The sequence below is a fragment of the Nymphaea colorata genome, chromosome 2, assembly GCF_008831285.2.
Source record: "Nymphaea colorata isolate Beijing-Zhang1983 chromosome 2, ASM883128v2, whole genome shotgun sequence".
Taxonomy (NCBI): domain Eukaryota; kingdom Viridiplantae; phylum Streptophyta; class Magnoliopsida; order Nymphaeales; family Nymphaeaceae; genus Nymphaea; species Nymphaea colorata.
The window spans coordinates 6492125-6511132 of NC_045139.1; the positions used below are offsets into that span (position 1 = coordinate 6492125).

Here is a 19008-nt window from a genome sequence, read left to right on the forward strand (position 1 = left end):
AATTATTTTCTTGTATTCTCTTTAGAAAGATATCTGCAGTAATATTTTTTTGCTGTTTTATGGCCAATCCAGGTGAATATGAAGCTGAATCGGCTTCTGGCGAAATTGATTGAAATTCCTATTTTCCATAACCTTTCACGCTTGGTAGATCATCTTTTTAAGACATGAAATCGAGTGGAAACAATGTTTTGCCGAGCAGGGTAGAGCTAGAAATTTTTTGTCGTAGGGGTTGAATTATAGTTTTAAAATTGAGTGGAGATAAAAAAAATTTATTGCATGAACTGGACCATAGTTTCGAAATTTTAACAAGAGACAAAATTTTATTTTTTCAAAAATTTTATAAAGATTAAACTAAAAACTTTTAAAATATAAAAGCAAAGTTTTTATTTTCCACACCTTGTAGTCACTCCCTTTCCTTCCTTTACACGTTACTGGAAAACTCTTGTTGGCCATGCATTATTAGTAGCGTGGTCCACTATAACAAGTTTGGATGTTTTGAACTTCTTTTACAAAGACGATATTTCTTGCTGGTTCATTACTGACTTAGTTTTAGTTGAGTCAGTGGGTCAGTCGATCTCGCTCCTTCAGTTCCTGATTTTTAAAAAGCTGATCAAATTTTGTAGATCACATATACGATATGAACTGATTTACGTATAACCAACCCTATAATATCATCAGGGTAGTAAGTTGTTTGTATAAGATTTGACCATGTGAATGGAATTTACAAGCTTAGTTCGACAGGTATGCAACTTGGCTCTAGCCGTGAAGCTTAATACCTAGCAAGTCGGCTTCAAATCTGGATCTAGTACAGCAACTAGACAATGTCTACAATGGATCCGATTCATTTTAGTTCTATATTTCTAAATCATGTTAAATTTTTGCAATTGTCTTTGAAATTTTCCTATATTTTCTCTTTCTAAAAATATGTACACATAATAATTCTATTTCCTTGAATAGCGAAAGCGAGCCTTAATCAAATTGAAACACAGCAAGAGCGTCACCCTGATGCACCAAAAACAGGTCTCATACTCAAGGAGAGGGGAGAAGAGTAGAAGTTTTTGCTCTCAATCGGGCAATATGACGAAATATTCCTACTCACTGTAAAACTTATTGGGATTGTGAATATGTATAAAGCTAGTTCAGTTAGTAAGGGTAAAGTCATCCTGAGCTCTGTTAATTAACTTGTAGAAGGCCAATTCTTGGTTCGACTCTATAATGCTTTGAGCAAGTCGAAGCGATCCTCAACCCTAAGAACAAGGAAAAAGAGGGACTTTAATTAGCTCTTTTTTTTTTCTCTCTACAAGAAACTACTACTACATCAAATCAGAAAAATGTTCGAAAAACCTATTTTATCGGGTCTACGGTTTTTGGATTTTAGTTTCCGAAATTTTAGTTATTTCTTTGTTGTTAAAAAATTTTTTGTAAAAAAAAAATGATACACATTAGAATTGAAAAAATGTATTTTGTAAGTTCATCCATACCTAACATTTTAAATTTCATATGTACATAATTCTAACTCTAAAAATAATTCGAAATTTTAAAAATACACAGAAAATGGTTCCTCTTAAATAAACATTAAATAAAGTTCATGTAATCTAAATTAAATTATTCAAATCCAAAACGTTTACGGCTTCATAACAAAGAGTTGGTAGTCAAAAGAAGAGTACCAGTTGAAGCCTTCTGGGCGCCGCGTACAACATTTAATAAAATTGGCATTCGAGTATTAAATTCCCTGACTCCATCTCATATGTGCTGGATCGAAATATTATTCTTTTATTTTTCATATTTTTTAATTGAAAATTTTTAAATTTGCCAAAAAACTCTTGTCAGGCACAAACTTTTTTTTTTGTGTGCATTTGAATTCAAAGATATTATGTTCCAATTTTAAAAGTTTTTTTTTTTTTGTCCAATAGACAGGCTAACTACGTAGCGTTCGATTTTGTTAGTCTATTAATTTATTGCAAATCTTTTCCAAATTTCATATAGCGACTTTATTTGCGTCCTTCCAGACAAAGGCGTCCTTTGTTGAGGGGCCTGAAGTCCAGTGACCGCCTTTGTCGATGTCAATCATCAATTCTACAGCTTTACTTCTCTTTTACAAGTATTCCAAATCCCCTGCCTAACAAGATCACAAACACTTCTCTCTCTCTCTCTCTCTCTCTCTCTCTCTCTCTCTCTCTCTCTCTCTCTATATATATATATATATATATATATGTAATATTCATTTTTTAGCAATTTTTATATGAGTGATTGGCAGAAACCAAACCTTTTAAATATGATGCCTAAAGTGTTATTTTTTTAACTTATCTTCTCAATCTGACCATGTTAGGGATAAGTTAATGCCAAATATATATTAAGTTAACCATCTTTTAGGTTTTAATAGTGTTTTTACAATACGAAAAAATAAATAGCCCTCATAGCATCAACATTTTGGTAATAAGAAAATCAACATTTTTCAACAAAACAACTTGATTGAAAATATATTTTATATCAAAATAGTTTTTATAAATATGTTAAGATGTTTATGTTTTATTTAGAATACCTTTTTAGTAAAAAAAGTTACCTATATATATATATATATAAATATATATATGTCACCGGATCTGACTGCATAATATCACCGGATAATTTGCACCGCTATTTAATTGTAGGTGACAACAAGCATTCAGTTGCCAGCAACAAGAAACTTTTGCATCGTCCCTGATGCAATTTCTCTGGTGAATTGTGTCTCAGTCATTTGCTTTCCATCACAAGTTGCTCGATAAGCCTTGCCGGCAATGCGTTATTTCTTTGGTCCACTAGACGATTTCCAAGTGCCTGAAGACACTTATGAAGCACTACTTATTTCCGTTTATTATAAACCTTTTGAAGAAGACGTTATCATTTTCTCTTTTACAAGGTTTTCATATATATTTTTTTCACTAGTGGTCATTTTCTTCCATTAGAAATACTTGATTCACCACAGCTCCGATCTCATATGCTACGGCAATAAGCTTTGTCGCTTGCAAACATGATCACCTGTCATACTCACCTGTCTGATTATCCAGATCAGAATATATCTTGGTGGTCACATAGCTTGAATATGGGTCGTTCAATCCATTACGATGGGTGTATTTAACCATATCCTCCAATGCATTATCCGATTCGTTATGACGGATGTATTTAATCATATCCGCCGCATGCATCCGGCGGCCGGATGGAGCACAAGATGACCGGAGGTTTTCAAGTCATGTTTGTCACTTGCAGTATGAGACCTGGTTGGCAGTCTTCTCATAAACTTGGATGCACGGCCACAAGTCACATATTCGGGAGAGGAATATCTCTAGTTGTTCATGGCATACAACAATAGAATCATAGGTATTTCTTGTTTCCAAGAGAAGTCATTTTTATTCTGTTAGCGTGCCATTTATTATTATTATTATTTTAAAAAAGAAACTGCTTCTTTATTAGGGAATCGCTGCTGACCTTAAATTTAATATTTGGATACTGCAAAATTTGCTTGTAGCAATAGATGGTTATCATTCAAACTAAGAAGTTGTATGTGATATAAGAACTATCCATTCGATTATAACAGCATAACTACTACACAAGTTACAATTCGACGAATAAGTCACTTCATTTATTACAGTCTTGCCTTCGACAAGAACAATCGGAAGCCCCTGTCAGCAGCAGTCACACACACACACATATCACTCCGTCTCCCTATTCTCTCTCCACCCCTCTTATTTTGTTTTGTTGTACATTGTATTATATATTTCATTTTTTTGCTTAACATTTTATTGAAGTGGACGCCGAAACCATCAGTTGGCAGCCCTACAGAACTTCCTGACTTGTCCCAGTAAGTGGGGAAATGTCACCCATCCTCGCCATTGCAGCTGCAAAATCAGCATAGGAAAGAACCGATATAGGGCGTGTGATTTTGCGGACCCACTAGTTGTGGCGTACAGCAAGAACCGTTCCCTTTTCTAATAAAGTGAATGAAATGTGGAAAGATATACGCTAAGTGCCGCTATGTTATCCACGAAAGAAATAATCTAATTTTTACATTCACATTTGGATCTGAATCTGAAATTTGAACCAATTCTAACCTGTATTTAAATCTGCACCTGAATTCGATCAAATGTTATTTCTTAAACCCTTAATCCAATCCTATTTCTTAATCAGATAGTTTGTTTTGTTTCATATCTGATTCTTTGAAATGGTTTAGTCTGATATCTGACCCAAATCAGATATATTGATATCCCTAATGAATTCTCTTAGCGCGTGTTGCCATGGAAAATGTTCTGGACATTCCTTGTTCGACGTCTTCTCCTTCAAGCCAAAGGGAAAATATTTCTCACACAATGAGTTTGAATCATTGTTTCGTGGGAACTAGCTTGCCTGCTCTCTCTTCAACCTCACTTCACCCGATCCCTCCTTGCCCATTTCTGCAAACCCTGTCGTTTTTCTTTATGATATCTTTCTAAAGAAACAGACAAGAAACTACCATACTAATAATAACTCATTTCCCCCCAAGAGTTGCCAACGGTTCCCCATGAACATTGTATGTATTTATTAAGTGGGTGTTTGATGGCTTAGAATTTTGATTCTGGAATAAAAATATCCAGAATCAAATTTCCATAATTTTTGTTTGAGTTTGATACTATCGAATTTTGATTCTAGAAATTAAAATAACTTGTTTGAAAAAAAAGGGAATTACAATTTTAAAATTCATGAATTCTTCATGCCCTGTGCCCCAAAGAGAGATGAAAGGGTTTCAGAATTTTGGAATCACACCTCCTCAGGTGGGATCATAATTCTAGAATTTTGATTTTCAAATTCTCCTATAACTCTAGAATGAAAATTATTTGTTTGATAATGCAATTCTCATTTTTAAAGAGCGGAAACAATGCTTCTATAATTCCATTAATTCCAAATGAATCAAACGCCCCCTTAGGAGCCTATACACCCCCTGGGTTTTTCTTTATACAAGTAACTCCGTATTCAAAGAAGTAAGATCAGCATATCCGGAAAATCTGTTAATCCTTGCACCACGTTTTCTTAATGCATGTGACTATTTAATTAAAAACTGAAATCACTGTTCGAAAAAGTTAGTTATCAAGATCTGGATTTTGTAATTAGAGAGCATGACTCGAAGCCTACTTGTTTAATTTGGTTAGAACATTTTTGGCGTGACACTGTGCATGCACCCAAACACACACACACAAATATTGACTTTATGTACAAACAAATTATTCGACATGATAGACTGGATGCTGTATATAACAGGAGCAACCCCAGACCATAGTTGTAGTTTTGGGTTTACAAAAGAAGTTGGAAACTATTAGAAAATATCATGTGTTGTAATTTTTGCAGGTTCTTAATGTTATAGAAATGGAGCCTTATATGTTGGTGATTGGTTGGCATTCCTACGTGCTAAAAGATTGGTTGTCTAAGCTGTTTCTAACTGTAATTAAAGCTGATTATTAAGATTTTCCAATCAAATGTAACTATATCTTGAGTTTATGGGCTTTCCTAATTCTTTGTGTCTTGCTCATACCAGGAACCATAGGTGTTATTTGGCTATATGCACAATGGACAACAACCAAAATTGTTTTAATTGGGGTGGAGTCAGAAAATTCTGGTTAAGGAGTACTTAAAGTTTTTAAGGGGTACCAATATATAAATGAGAAAAATTACTCCCAAATATCAATACAAAATAAAAAGTTTGCCTTGAGCTACACCAATGAGCTCACCCATTCTTGACTTGGTCTCTCTTTCTCTTTTGATAAGGCCTTTTGACAAGTGAATGAAGAAGGGCCTATCTTTTGCCCATAATTTTGTAAAGGTGTCATACATTTTTAATAATCAAACACTGATTTACAGTTAAAACTTTAAATAAGATATGAAGTGAATTTCATTAATTTGAAAATATAGAAAACATGAGCTGAAATTCTTTTATGTTATCTTCTGTCACTAGACTGCACCTTTCTCAGTCTAATTAAAACTTTTCTGCTTTTAAATGAACTAAAATTCACTTCAAAATCTTCACTTGTCATGAAAGGCAGGCAAAAAATAGCAACACGAATACTTTCTAAAAGTTTGGCAGAAATTAGGCTTAAAAATAAAAAATTAAAAGGAAATATTTATTGATATTTATATTTATATTTATGTATCCAATGGAGGAGCCCAGATGCGCCTGGTCCTCGTCAGTGTCCAGCCGGCCGGCGATGGTGTTGAACGTCTATAAATTAATGTTTCCTTGCCCTCCCTTCTCACAAGCAAATCTTAGACAGTGATTTTCAGACAACGGGAGCAGGGAAGCAAGCAGATCAGAGAGAGAGAGAGAGCGCGCGAGAAAGATCAAGATGGGTTCCTTCAAGCTGTATCATAAGCATGGAGGTGTTTCGTTCAGCTGTTTGGCGATGATGATGATGCTATGGTGGGTGGCTCCCTTGTCCAGCGCCGCCGGGCTCTCTCCTTACTTCTACGACGCCAGCTGCCCCGAGGCTCTCAGCGTCATCCGCACCGCCATCTCGAGGGAACGCCGCATGGGTGCCTCTCTCCTCCGCCTCCATTTTCACGACTGCTTCGTCAACGTAAGACCTCCCCACTCCATCTCCGTTCACCATCGTTAATCTCCTCCCGTCGTCGCCGCCATCATCGTCAATTCCTCTCCCTCGTCATTCATCACTCTTCTTTCTCATCTCCATAATAATTGGTAGATCCATTTAAAACCGTTTCTTTTCTCACGAAGAAACGAAGCAAATTTCTCAGAAAATTAATGAATTAGTTTGGTCGCTGACAAACGCGCGCTTTATTAGGGATGCGATGCGTCGGTTCTCCTCGACGATACGTCTTCCATGGAAGGCGAGAAGGGCGCAGCACAGAACGAGGGGTCCCTTAGAGGGTTCGAAGTGATCGACAGCATCAAGTCTCGGGTGGAAGGCCTATGCCCTGGCATCGTCTCCTGTGCCGACATACTCGCCATTGCCGCACGCGACTCGTCTGAAGCTGTAAGTTCAACTTTCACGTGCATGGAATCAATGTTGAGGCCACGTACTTGATAGCTGGCTGACGTCGAATCGAATATTGCAGATGGGAGGGCCAAAGTGGGAGGTGAAGCTTGGGCGGAGAGACTCCCTCACAGCCAGCAAGAGCGACGCGGAGAACAACCTGCCCCTCTTCACCGCAACTCTTCAGGAACTCATTACTGTCTTCGCCGACAAAGGACTCAGTGAAGCAGACTTGGTTGCTCTGTCAGGTACTCAAACTGATCAATCTTCTCTTCTGATTTGAGTGAGCAAAGAGGATAATCTCTTGTCTTGTCCCCTTAAGATGCATTTTGGTTTTTTTTTTTTTTTTTTTTGTATTTTTGGAGTGCCACTTCGCTCCTTTTCAACAACTATTACACCAATCCCTCAAGAACCATCCATCTTCTCCTTCTTCTTTTCTTCTTCTATTTCGGATCTTCTCTCTAGAAACTTAAAAAATCCTTCATTCAATATACAAATATTTTTTATTATTATCAATATATCTCAGAATAAACTTCTTGTAGTTGATGACCAGCATCCATCTCTTGGCCGGTAACAGGCCTTCTTATATGATTTAGTTATCGCTAATTGCCTGGAAGCATTGAGATTATCAGCACTAGATGGACATCATCCGTCGCAGATCTCTTGGAAGAGAAAAAGGCATAAACAAATCAAGATCTCACTAACGTGACTAATTAACCACCAAACTTTTTGCAGGTGCCCATACAATTGGACAAGCCCGGTGTGCAACATTTAAAGAACGGATCTACGACGGGAGCAACATTGATGCCGGATTTGCGAGAATGCGGCGAGGACACTGCCCGGAGGAGGATGGGGACGGGGACTCCAACCTAGCCCCCTTGGACCTCGTCACGCCCACCAGCTTCGACCAGAACTACTTCAAGAACTTGATCCAGAGAAAGGGCCTTCTCGACTCGGACCAAGTCCTTTTTGGTGGGGGTTCCACGGACCCACTTGTTGTGGCGTACAGCAAGAACCGTGCCCTTTTCTATGCTGATTTTGCGGCTGCAATGGTGAGGATGGGTGACATTTCCCCACTTACTGGCTCACTGGGACAAGTCAGGGAGATCTGTAGGGCTGCCAACTGATGGCTTCGGCATGCACTTGATTTGTTCACTGCATGAAATTGTTTATACAGGGGCTTCCAATTGTTCTTGCCAAAGGCAAGACGTGTAATAAATGGGGTGGCTTCCAAAAGACGGGGCCATCTTATTCTTTTTCCAGAATTGTTTGTTCGTCTAATTGTAACTTGTGTAGTTATGTTGTTATAATGGAATGGATAGTTCTTATACCACGTACGACTTCTTAGTGTGAATGATAATCATCGAAGAGTGGTTTTTGTTTTTCAGTTCATTTATTCACATAACCTTTTGATGATGATTTCAAAATCCCCTCATACTTGATACGTTTTAAATTTGACACGGGCTTCTATTAAGCTGCGGCCTGATAGAGGCGCCAGTAGATTAGGGTTGTCTTAAAAAAAAAAAAGCACTTTCGTATATTGGTATGCCTCCTCAAATTGAGAAATGGATGCCGAAACTTATCAAAACTAGTCATATATGTTGTATTGATGTACGAAAATTTCGTGTGCCAATATAATTAATAACAAAAATGCCCCCATTTTGAAAAAAAAAAATTTGTAAACGTAAAAAGGAAAATCAAAAAAGGTAAAAAGGCTCAAAAGACATTTCTTATTCAACAAATTCAAAAATCGAACTCCAAAGACTCAAGTTAGAAACAAACATTATAATGACTTAGACCGTAAGCTAGAACAATGGATCTCATGGCGTGATCTAGAATTTTGATTTTGAACTTGGATATTGGATCTCAAATCTATAATGTCATATTGGATACAGAAGATGTTGGATCTAAAGTTTGGCACTTAAAAACATTAGATCTTAAAACAAACTACAAAAAAACAGCCACTAAACTTAAGATTAAGATTAACAAATAGGTGCTCAGCTTTTGGAGGCCGCATTCCTTCATAGCTTTGGTTTTCTACCGAAGCTCCTTCACATAGACATGCGTGGCTGCATCCTCTTTGGGCCTCAGGCCCTATATCCCTCCATGAGATCGGCCGCTTGGAGTTCATTGACTTGGTTTTACTCCAAGTAAGTGGGTGCGTGTGCAATGCGTGTGAGTGAGTGAGAGAGACACGGTTCAAAGGAACCAAGCAGCTTTCTCTGAAGGGAAGCAGATTCAAGATAATATATTATGGGCGAATGAGATTGCAAACTTTAAAGATTTTTTATCGAAAGGGAGTTGTTTTCTTAAGTTGGATCTCTTCAAGGCATATGATAGAGTTCCTTCAAAATTTCTTTAGAACAGTGTGTAAGTGCTAGTCTTATACTCCAAATGGATTGAGTTAGTGATGAAGTGTGTTCCTACAGTGTCATGCAAGATGGTGGTCAACGGATGTTTGGGGTACAGGTTCATTGCTTCTAAAAGACTCAACAAGGTGACCATAATGTCCTTATACATTTTCATTCTAGTTATGACAATTTTCAATCGCAACATCTGGGTGGAGGTTCAGAACAAGAACATTCAGATTAACATGATTCGGAAGATATCCCAGCAAATAGAAGTGGTAATGTATGCAGACGATGTTCTCATAGTCCCTAAGGCCTCTATAAGCTCTTTTTTGTGTCATTAAGGAGATGCTAAAGTAATTTCAGAAGTTGGCTTATATGAAGGTGAACAAACAAAAAATACGTTATTTTCTTGGATAGAACTCTGAACTATAGGGTAAAGAATCTCAAGAACATAATGCAATGGCCAATTGGTTCTCTTTCAACTCAGTATCTTGGACTCTCTTTTTTGGTGGTGAATTCACTGAGAACATGTGTTATCCCTTGTTAACCAAATTGGAAAGTAATTGGCGAGTTGAAAAGCCCACATCCTCTCTTATGCAGGGCGTATCATTCTTATTAAATATGTGTTACCCTTCCCTACTATTGAATGATGGTGTTTCGACTCCCTAGCAGAACAAATAAAAAACTTGAAAACATATGCATGAGATTTCTTTGGAATGACAGTGAGTCTGCTCGACATTTCCACCATATTAGTTGGGTTAGATTGTGTAATCCTTATGATCTTGGGGCATCGGCTTTCACAAGCTGGAGGACTTGAACCGCGCGCTTTTGGCTAGCAGGTGTACTAGACTCTTAATGGATGATGGCATATGGGCCCATGTTTATAAGGATAAATATCTCCAAAAGAATAGTCTTTGGACCCTGAGTAAGCTAAGGCTGGAAATGCCCTGTTTGGGGTTGGAGGCCTATACAAGATAAGACAGAATGGAAGCTTGGGGATGGGAGTTGTTGTCTTTTCTGACTTGATTCTTGGCAGGGAAAAGCTTTGTCCGTGCATGCTGGTTCATCAGAGAGGGCAGGCTGCCCACTTTAGATATAATCAAGAAGTTAAGCTTTCAATTTGCTAATTATTGTCATTTTTTGCAGGAAAGTTGAAGAAACTAATGAACATATTATTTTTCACTGCAGAGAAATCTGGGAATGGATTTCAGCTAAGTTTGACGTCACCTATTCACCCACTCGCAACTTCAAGTTCGAAATCATACAGTGGATGCAAAAGAAGGTGCATGGTGCGTGGAGGAAGGTGTGTTGGAGAATCACCTTTCTTGTTATTTGCTGGCGAATCATGTGGCATCGAAATAAGATGACTTGTGAAAAAAAAACAAGTACAGCCATCAACATTAAAGAAGACATTTGGTCTACATGTGTGGGCACCTTCTTGGGTATCAAATGGCTAAGAGAGATGGAAGGCACAGTGAGCATTTGGGCTATTTTCAGGAAACTCTTATTTTAGTGACGAAGCTAATGGTATGTCTACTTCTTCAATTCAAGAGATAGGGTTCTTGCTGACGAGTTGGAGGTGCTGGAAAAGATGTTCAGATATCATAAGAGTATGCCAGTTGTATATTAATATGCACTAGGGTGAAAGCCCTAGTCCTTAGGATATGGCAACATTACGAAGGTAATAGACTATGGCCAAAGTTCAATAGGCTGGTAAAAGACTTTCATTATAATGCTAAAATTGAAATAGAATGTCGTACGGTTGATTTTGGCTTCTTCATTACCCCCTACATCAAGAAGTGGAGAGACGTGGTTGATTTTGGCTTCTTCATTACCTCCTACATCAAGAAGTGGAGAGACGTAATTTTGTGTGCGTGCAGGCTAACTTACATTGTTCTCTTTTAGGTCTTTTTCTATATTTTTGTGACACGACATCTGTATTATTCTGAAAGCGCTGAGTCTTGGTTATACTGTGTATGAAAGGAACAGATTTCGTTATACTGTGCATGAAGGATAGCAGAGTTGGTTATACTGTGCATGAAGGTGGGAATTGCCGCAAGTGCACAGGGCGACAGGGGAACCCTGCTTCTGGAAAATTAAGTTCCTATGAATTAAAAGTTGAACGCCTGAACTTTAAAAGTGAAGTTTTTGCAATTTTTTTCTGAACAAAATCCATTGCTTAAGCCCAAATTAGCTTCTTAAATCGGGAAGGCTTCTTTCTTTTTTCCGTTACCCCTGGAACAGTTGTATACGAAAAAAAAAATGTCGACATGACGAGCAATTTTATTAAAATAGTGTCGGGGAACGATACCATCTTTTTTCTACTTTTTTTTTCTTTTTCTTTTTTTTTTTGAAGGGATTGAAGCCCCATTCATGTTCTCTACAAAGTTGGGGGACGGCCACCAAGACTTTCTCCGAAGATTTGGAGAGGCGCCCTTCATGCTCTTTAGTAGCTTCACTTGGGCATTCACACAGATAGGAGGCAGGAACGAATATCAAATTCAACAGCAATTTAAATGGCAGCAAAATAAAGGAAAAAGAAAAAAGAGAATTATCCTGGAACTAAATGTGAAGGATGGGGTTTTGCAGTCTGAGAGTCCGAAATGTTTGAAGGTTCGTAATTTGTAAGAGGATTCACCAAGCCTAGTAGAGAAGATGGGAAGTGTAATGGGGAAGAAAAAGGAATTTGACCATTTAAGATTGAATGATTCTGTCAATTCGTACACAGCGAAACCAATACACTCAAGATTACAAGTCAAACCTCTTGAAGATCTTCAACCATCTTCTGCAAAGCTTCAAAAACTTACGATGTACGATGACTGCATATCAGAAAGCTTCAATAAATTTTTGAATCTTGGCTTGTGCACGTTCTTTTTCCTCTGGACCATCGAGATCCCCAATGTTGTCATGGTATTCCTGCAAATAACCAAGTCAATATTTCAAATCGAATGAAATTAAGAAAATAAAAATGAAATCTTCAGACTTAATCACCCATTACTTAATGCATATCTCAACTCAAGGCAAACGCTGATGCTTTCGTTACTCACACTGTCAATTGCTACCTTAAAAATACCCTCTCCAAGCGCAATGGTAAAGTCGCCAAACAACTTTAGACATACGCAGGATGACACTCCATCAGAAACTAAGAGAAATTGGCTTAAATGTATAACGTCCCCCACCCCCACCACAATCTCCGTCCCTCTACTTCTCGTCCGTCTTTTTTTTTCTTTTTCTTTTTCCTTTCTTTTTGAGTAGTAAAGGCACTCACACATAGCAATTAAAATGTAGATACTAGATACCAATGTTTGAAAACCCAGCCGCTCGGGATTTGACTTGTCAGGTCAACTCAGTAACTCAGGCGATGTTTTATTAACTCTTGTCTTGCAAGAAAACCGACATATAACTTATCATTTAAACTTAAAAAGGTTATAAAATGACATGGGTACATCTATAAGTCAGAAATAAGTCCATCTAACTTCAAGTAATAACTAAAGCTATATTTACTCATGAAATAACAAGAACAAGGAACGATTATGCTGCAACTTTTGATATATGGTTGCATATTCCAACAAAATTTAGCAAGAATCAATTTATTAATGACAAGCAACTAAAAGAACAAAGCACTAAATCAATCTATTCAATATTTACAACCATCCACACTCAACACGTAAATACTAATTAAAATGAAAAGTACAAAGCATAGAGCTCAATAATCTAAAGATTGAAATAAATAGATGACCATACCTAAATTGAAGACTTACCAGCTTGAATTTTGCATTTGCAAACATGCAAATTTAATAAGTGAAAAATAAATCTAAATTCTTACATTCCAATAAGTCACAAGATTTACATCAAAAGTTAAGTACTTAAATAGTTAACAACCAATGGCAACGTTGATTACAAGATACAAAGTTTTATCACCAGACTGCACAGAATCGAACAAGTTTTGGCCAACTGAAACCAAGTTTCAGCCAAGTCGAACGGAGTTTTGGCTGAGTCAAGCCAAGCCACCAAGATACAAGTCTCCTTACTGGGTTGACTCGATAAGGGCCAAGTTGAGCCGAGTCAACTGAGAAAAGCTAACCCGGCAAATTTTAAAACACTGGTAGAGTGCTGGAACCAATTAACTTTACTATTTTAAGAAGGCAGACTTTGAAAGCCGCTTGCAAGAATTTACATTAGGAGTCAGGTTAGTCTAAGACTCTAAAACAAGAACGGAGCAGCATGGTCAAAAAGATGGAGAAATAGGACACACCTGCAGCACATTCTTGACATCGTTCTTTGATAGTCTATGCTGCTTTAACAAAAGCTCAATCCGGGCTCTCATTCGAGCATGGCTGAATGGACAATTTAAGCTTGAATCAGGACACAACATCTTAACATTCAAAATATCAGCAAAATTTATGCAAAGCAGAACATAGTTTACTTACTCAGACGACCATAGATGACCAAGAATAACTGCAATTAACTGAAAAGAAATAAAAACTAAAATTTATATCCATTTCAACATAAATATACAAAACTTATGTAAAGAAATAACCAATATTATATATACTTGCAGTGTGTAAAGACCAGATTCCAATTTGCGATTGTAACGCTCCTCTTCGTCCATCTATCAAATTATAAGAAGACAGCGGATGAAAAGTGGAGAATAGCATTTGTTAAGTTCCATGAATAATACAATGTAAATTTGTCTTAGCCTACAAATGACAGACGAGGTACCTCTAAGTCATCAAGCTCAAGTTGGTCAAGCCGTTCTGTTTCTGCTTTAACACGATTTGAATACCTGAATTAAAGCATATCCTGATCAGGATAGCAGAACAACAATTGGCTCACTTATAACAGAAACCTAAACATTTTTAAGTCACAAACTTCTGAGCAACCATATCATGACACATTTCAAACATTAAATCCCCCAGGAAGAATACTAACACCTTACAGCATCCTCCCAACTTTACCTCATGTAGAGTTCCATCAACCGATCTATCTTTTCACATTCATTTTCAATGAACTTGCTAAGCAGCCGATCCCTTCTTGAACCACGAGTGATGCCACCTAAGTTCAACAAAGATCAAAGTAAGACAATCGCTGAAATTTGAATTTACTTTAATCAGATTAAACTATGTTTACAACTTTACATTATTAAACAGTTACCTACATCAGATACAAGTGAAGATAGAAAAGCAACATAAACCAATAAAAAGAACCTGGCTTCAAATCAAAAGGTCACAAACACTTTTTAGCTGTATCTACACAGATGCAGGATTAATGCTATACATGACACTCCAAGTGACAAAACAATTTCATGTTCAAAATGAGTTATCATAGGAGAACATCATAGAAAATGCTAAGACAGCAAAGTGGAGTACTTATTGATTTAAAACACACAAGAAATAGGACAGGCAGAGGATATAAGCAATCATTTTCATATCTGCCTGCATACAAGGATGGAAATGAACATACATCACGTTTCACATCTTCCAAAACACTAGTTTCAAGACCATAAAGTACAGAGGTTAGGTAATTTTGAGATGTAAACAGAAATCAAGGTTATTAAATCAATCAGAGTAACACTTCCATGTTGCAAATGAATGCAATAGATCCAGCAGAAAACTTCGTAAGAAACAAGTTTTGACACCTGACTTGCCTTCTTACCAAATAACGATGCGATTAGCGACACAATACGCTCTTCCAACTCTTCCTGATAGCTTTCTTTCTTATTCCTCTTGTGCACAGGAACCTAAATACCCAAACACAAGGCAACCAAGGTACATTAAACAACTTATCCACCATGTTTAGGAAGGAGAAACAAAAGGTTATAAGATGAAGTCGAAACACTGCTGATAAAGAACTAAATGCCTTTAAAAGATGTCAGCCAATTTTCTGGATTACAATGAAAAGTATCTGTAATTTTGGCACACAGAGGTGAAGTTCTCACCACAAAATATTGAACTCTTTTTGACATTCATAAGTACCCTTCACACTTGACAGTCACATAGAAGGTTTAATTTATCACAACTGAATTCCAAAAATTTGCAAATCATCTATAAGAAGGAAGGGCTACAATCAGGAGAATAAGAGCTGCAAAACGAATAAGGAAGACATGTACATGCATGTCGTTCAAAAATAAAATTGTTTGTCCTACTATTTCTTCCTCCATGCTAATGACATTAGATGACATTTGAGAAAAAAAGACCTGCCCTGATTTTTCTCTACAAATTTAATGACCATTTTCTCTCTTGCCCATTTACACTCTTTCCCCTGCTGTACCTTTCACTCTCATTTAAGCCTTGACACAGAGAACTTAACGCCAAGTTGTTGAACTTTATACCTCCTCTATCTTGGGTTTTAAACAATACCTAGTTAGGCATACAAAGCACTTACTCGCTGATGATGGTGGTTATACGGTGAAATGCCTAGGTACACAGATGAAATATCTACCTTCTCAACAATTCTCTGCAAGAAACACATTATAATGGAAAAGCAGGGAGGTTTAATTTGAAAGAGAAGCTCTCAAGGGCCAACTGTCAGGCCACGACAGAAAAGAAGTTCCAGAGCATTAAAACTGAAAACTGTCCCCATAGAACTGAAGTTGAAAAGAAAACTTCCCACCCACTCTCTGTCACCAAAAAAAAGAGTCAACTCACAGACCCCAAAGCAAGGATGAAAACCATAAAAGATTGAAACCAAAATGTGCTCATTTCAAATGTCAAGGTTCCAAAAAGGAAAAAATGCAGTTACAACAATCTTTACAAAAGTAACATGTAAAATCTAGTAAATTGGAGAAACAGTACCATTGACAAAATCGATAACTCAAAAGTCAAAAGGCACTGTCGCTCCTAAAAATATCAATCAAAATATCATGCCATATCATCAAGATTCACATGCTTAGGACGTGGTCACTCTATCAATTCTTAGCAATCTCAGCAAGGTTGTTCTTCAGAGTTCTAAAAAAGTGCTTCCTGTTGAGAATGTTTTAGAAGCTCTTTAAACTGAAAGACATAAAAATGATAAAATAGATTATGAAATAATAATTTCTGCATTACACTTTTTCTTGCAAAACTATAAAGAAACAAGCACACAAGACTTTTTAGATAGAAGAAGCAAAGGGAAAGAACGGATACTTGAAAAATAGAAAGTGCAGTTCTCTAAATCTTGAAAGGAAAAAAAAAAAAAACTTTGGATACCATCATTATATTTTCACCATATTTGCAATGTTCTCATTTATCATCAACATGACAACAATAAAAGTTCAGAATAACAGTGCCATTACTGACAGGCATTGGAATCATCATTCTTCCCCAAGAAATTCGATCTGCAACTGCTTCCACTTCCTGCTTCTTGTCAATAATAAAAGGTTCTAATCTCTATAAAGAGATTCTAATACCTATGAACTGATTTTAATACCTATCAACTGTCTTATAAGTTTGGATCCTACCTATCAAGAGAGATAGGTAGCAAGCACATTAATACCAGTTCTTCTATAGCATGATCACAGGACAAGAATCGAGCATTAGAAATTCATGTTATACATGCTCCTACCAATCTCTAATAACCTTACAAACTCAACGAGGTAATTTATAGGTAAGACTTCGAAGACATAGGGATGATTAACATTTTCGTTAACTAGTGATTGGCGTGGAAGGACGGAACTTGCCTTACCCATGAAAGCAGCGAACGCTGTTTTCAGCCCCAACACATCAACAAACCGTTCGCAGGCTCGCGGGAACTTCGTCATGGCAAAATTGAGTACCCTGATCGCCGAACCATATGCAGATTTCTTCTGTTTCATGATGATGATCATCAGCTCCACCCCTTCTGCACCGACGAATTTTTCCTTGTTCTCCATAGGCATCACCAAGCTGCACAAGCAATCAAACAGATTCTCGACCATCTCCTCTTCATCAGCACTTTTCGGATCCCTCGACTTGTACATGGCCACAGACTGGAGCACAGTGTCCACTCCATTAATCTGACCAAGCCGCCTCTGGTTGGCCGCACTGTTTTGCAGGAGTATTGCGAGGATTTCCGCTGCATACTGCTTGTTGCTATCGAATTCACGGGCCTTAATCCGGTTCTGCAGCCACCGCAAGAATTTCGTCCGCTCGCAGACGAGTTCTGCAACCGCCGGCTTCACCTCGATCAAGTTTTCAATCGTCGCTAGCGTGTTGTATACCGCGCTCATCTCATCAGGATCGGACTCGTCAAGGCGGCCAAGGTTCTGGACCAGAGACTCGAGGGCATTGTTCTCCAGCAAAGCATCAACAAGAACCTGAGCGCCCTCGTCGCTGTCCTCGACCACGTCTTCATCAGTGAGGTCGCGGAGGAGGCTGACAACGTCAATGGCTATGTCGGTGTTATCATGCGCTAGGAGCCCCAAGATGGAAGGAACGGAGTTCAACTGGACGAGTTCCGGGTAGAGCTCAGGCGCGCCGGCAAGGATCTTGAGCTTCTCAATCTCCTCGTGGAGCTCCACCTCCGAGTCGGCGAACTTCTCCGGCTGCTCCGGGTACTTCAGGCGAGCTTCCAGGTTGCTGTTCAGGCGCCGCTCGAAGGCAAGAACGAGCTTCTTCACGGCGCGGGCGTCGATGGCCTCGACAGCGCTCTGCGACCGCTCAATCGCCTCCAAGAGGGCGAAATCAACGCCGCCGTTTTCCGCTTCGTCCGGCTCGAACGCGTCCCTCTTCCGTTTCCCTCCAAGGTCATTGGAGTTCGCGTACTCCATGGCCCAGCGGATCGACTAATAGATAAAGAAAAGAAAACGCCTCTAATCCAATGGCGACCAGCGACAAGGTCGTTCCTTTCTGCGCTTCAAAGATACAGCCTCGAAGCCGCTCTCTTGGAAAAATAGAGAAGCCTATCCCGTAGTGGTCGAAAAACCTAACCCTAATAATCCCTTCAAAGGAATGGATGACCCTCCCGCTGTGGAGTGTGAAGCGCTTCCGACGGAGAAAGGAGCTGTAACCCTAATTCAAGAAGGAAGGAGGGGCTTGACAGAGCCGGAGAGGGAGAGAGTTGCAGGAGGCACTAGGCAGGTTACCAGTCAGTCCCTCGGAGATGGGCGGGGCTATGTCCAATCAAGTGTTTTAACGACAGAGACAAGGCCTCCAACCGGCGTCAAACCAGGACCCATTTCCTTGTTAGGCTCGGAAGCAGCGCGGTGGCTGTGTTCACCCTGGCTCATGAAAATGCTTGCCTTATGTTACTCCCTTCCCCCCACCTCGAGAGTTCGAGTTAAGATACTTGGGTGTTTCTACAATATCTTCAAATTTACATGGTTCTATAATATCTCCTTCAACATTACAAATGCTGCATATACCACTATTAAAATGTCGTGCATATCACCATTTACAGCCAAAAGAAATAGCACCTTTAACAATCTAATTGAAAGAGCATAGTCTATGTGACCCTCAAACCAACTAGGTATGCTGTACGCCACCGGGTTCTGTGTTTTGGTTTTCGTTTTATTACATAGTAGGATGAATCCAGCACCTTCCCTTGCCTTCCTTCAAAAGCTTATGAGAGCATGAGCTCAGTTGGTAGCGACTCGAGCCATTCTTATATACACTTCATTTGGTATTTTAAGGCAGTTTTCCACTAGGAAAATGAACCGCTTGTTTGCATGTCCCACGTCTCCCATGAAAAGACACCAAATGTTGCTA

At 38.5% G+C, this 19008-nt stretch overlaps 2 protein-coding genes across 2 annotated transcripts; one reads left to right on the top strand and one right to left on the bottom strand.

Annotated features, from left to right (window-relative positions):
* The first annotated feature begins 6392 nt into the window (after positions 1-6392).
* Positions 6393-8122, top strand: LOC116248564 (peroxidase 4-like). Its single transcript, XM_031621436.2, has 4 exons — positions 6393-6578; positions 6804-6995; positions 7078-7243; positions 7731-8122. Exons 1-4 carry the CDS (start codon positions 6405-6407, stop codon positions 8120-8122), a joined length of 924 nt encoding a protein of 307 aa, XP_031477296.1. The 5' UTR covers positions 6393-6404.
* Positions 8123-12014: 3892 nt separating this feature from the next.
* Positions 12015-18549, bottom strand: LOC116248602 (uncharacterized). The gene is made up of 8 exons (XM_031621484.2): positions 17004-18549; positions 15002-15086; positions 14305-14401; positions 14069-14132; positions 13902-13958; positions 13777-13814; positions 13602-13683; positions 12015-12262 (listed from the first exon to the last, which is right to left on the bottom strand). Exons 1-8 carry the CDS (start codon positions 18069-18071, stop codon positions 12173-12175), a joined length of 1581 nt encoding a protein of 526 aa, XP_031477344.1. The 5' UTR covers positions 18072-18549; the 3' UTR covers positions 12015-12172.
* Between the last annotated feature and the right edge of the window lie 459 nt (positions 18550-19008).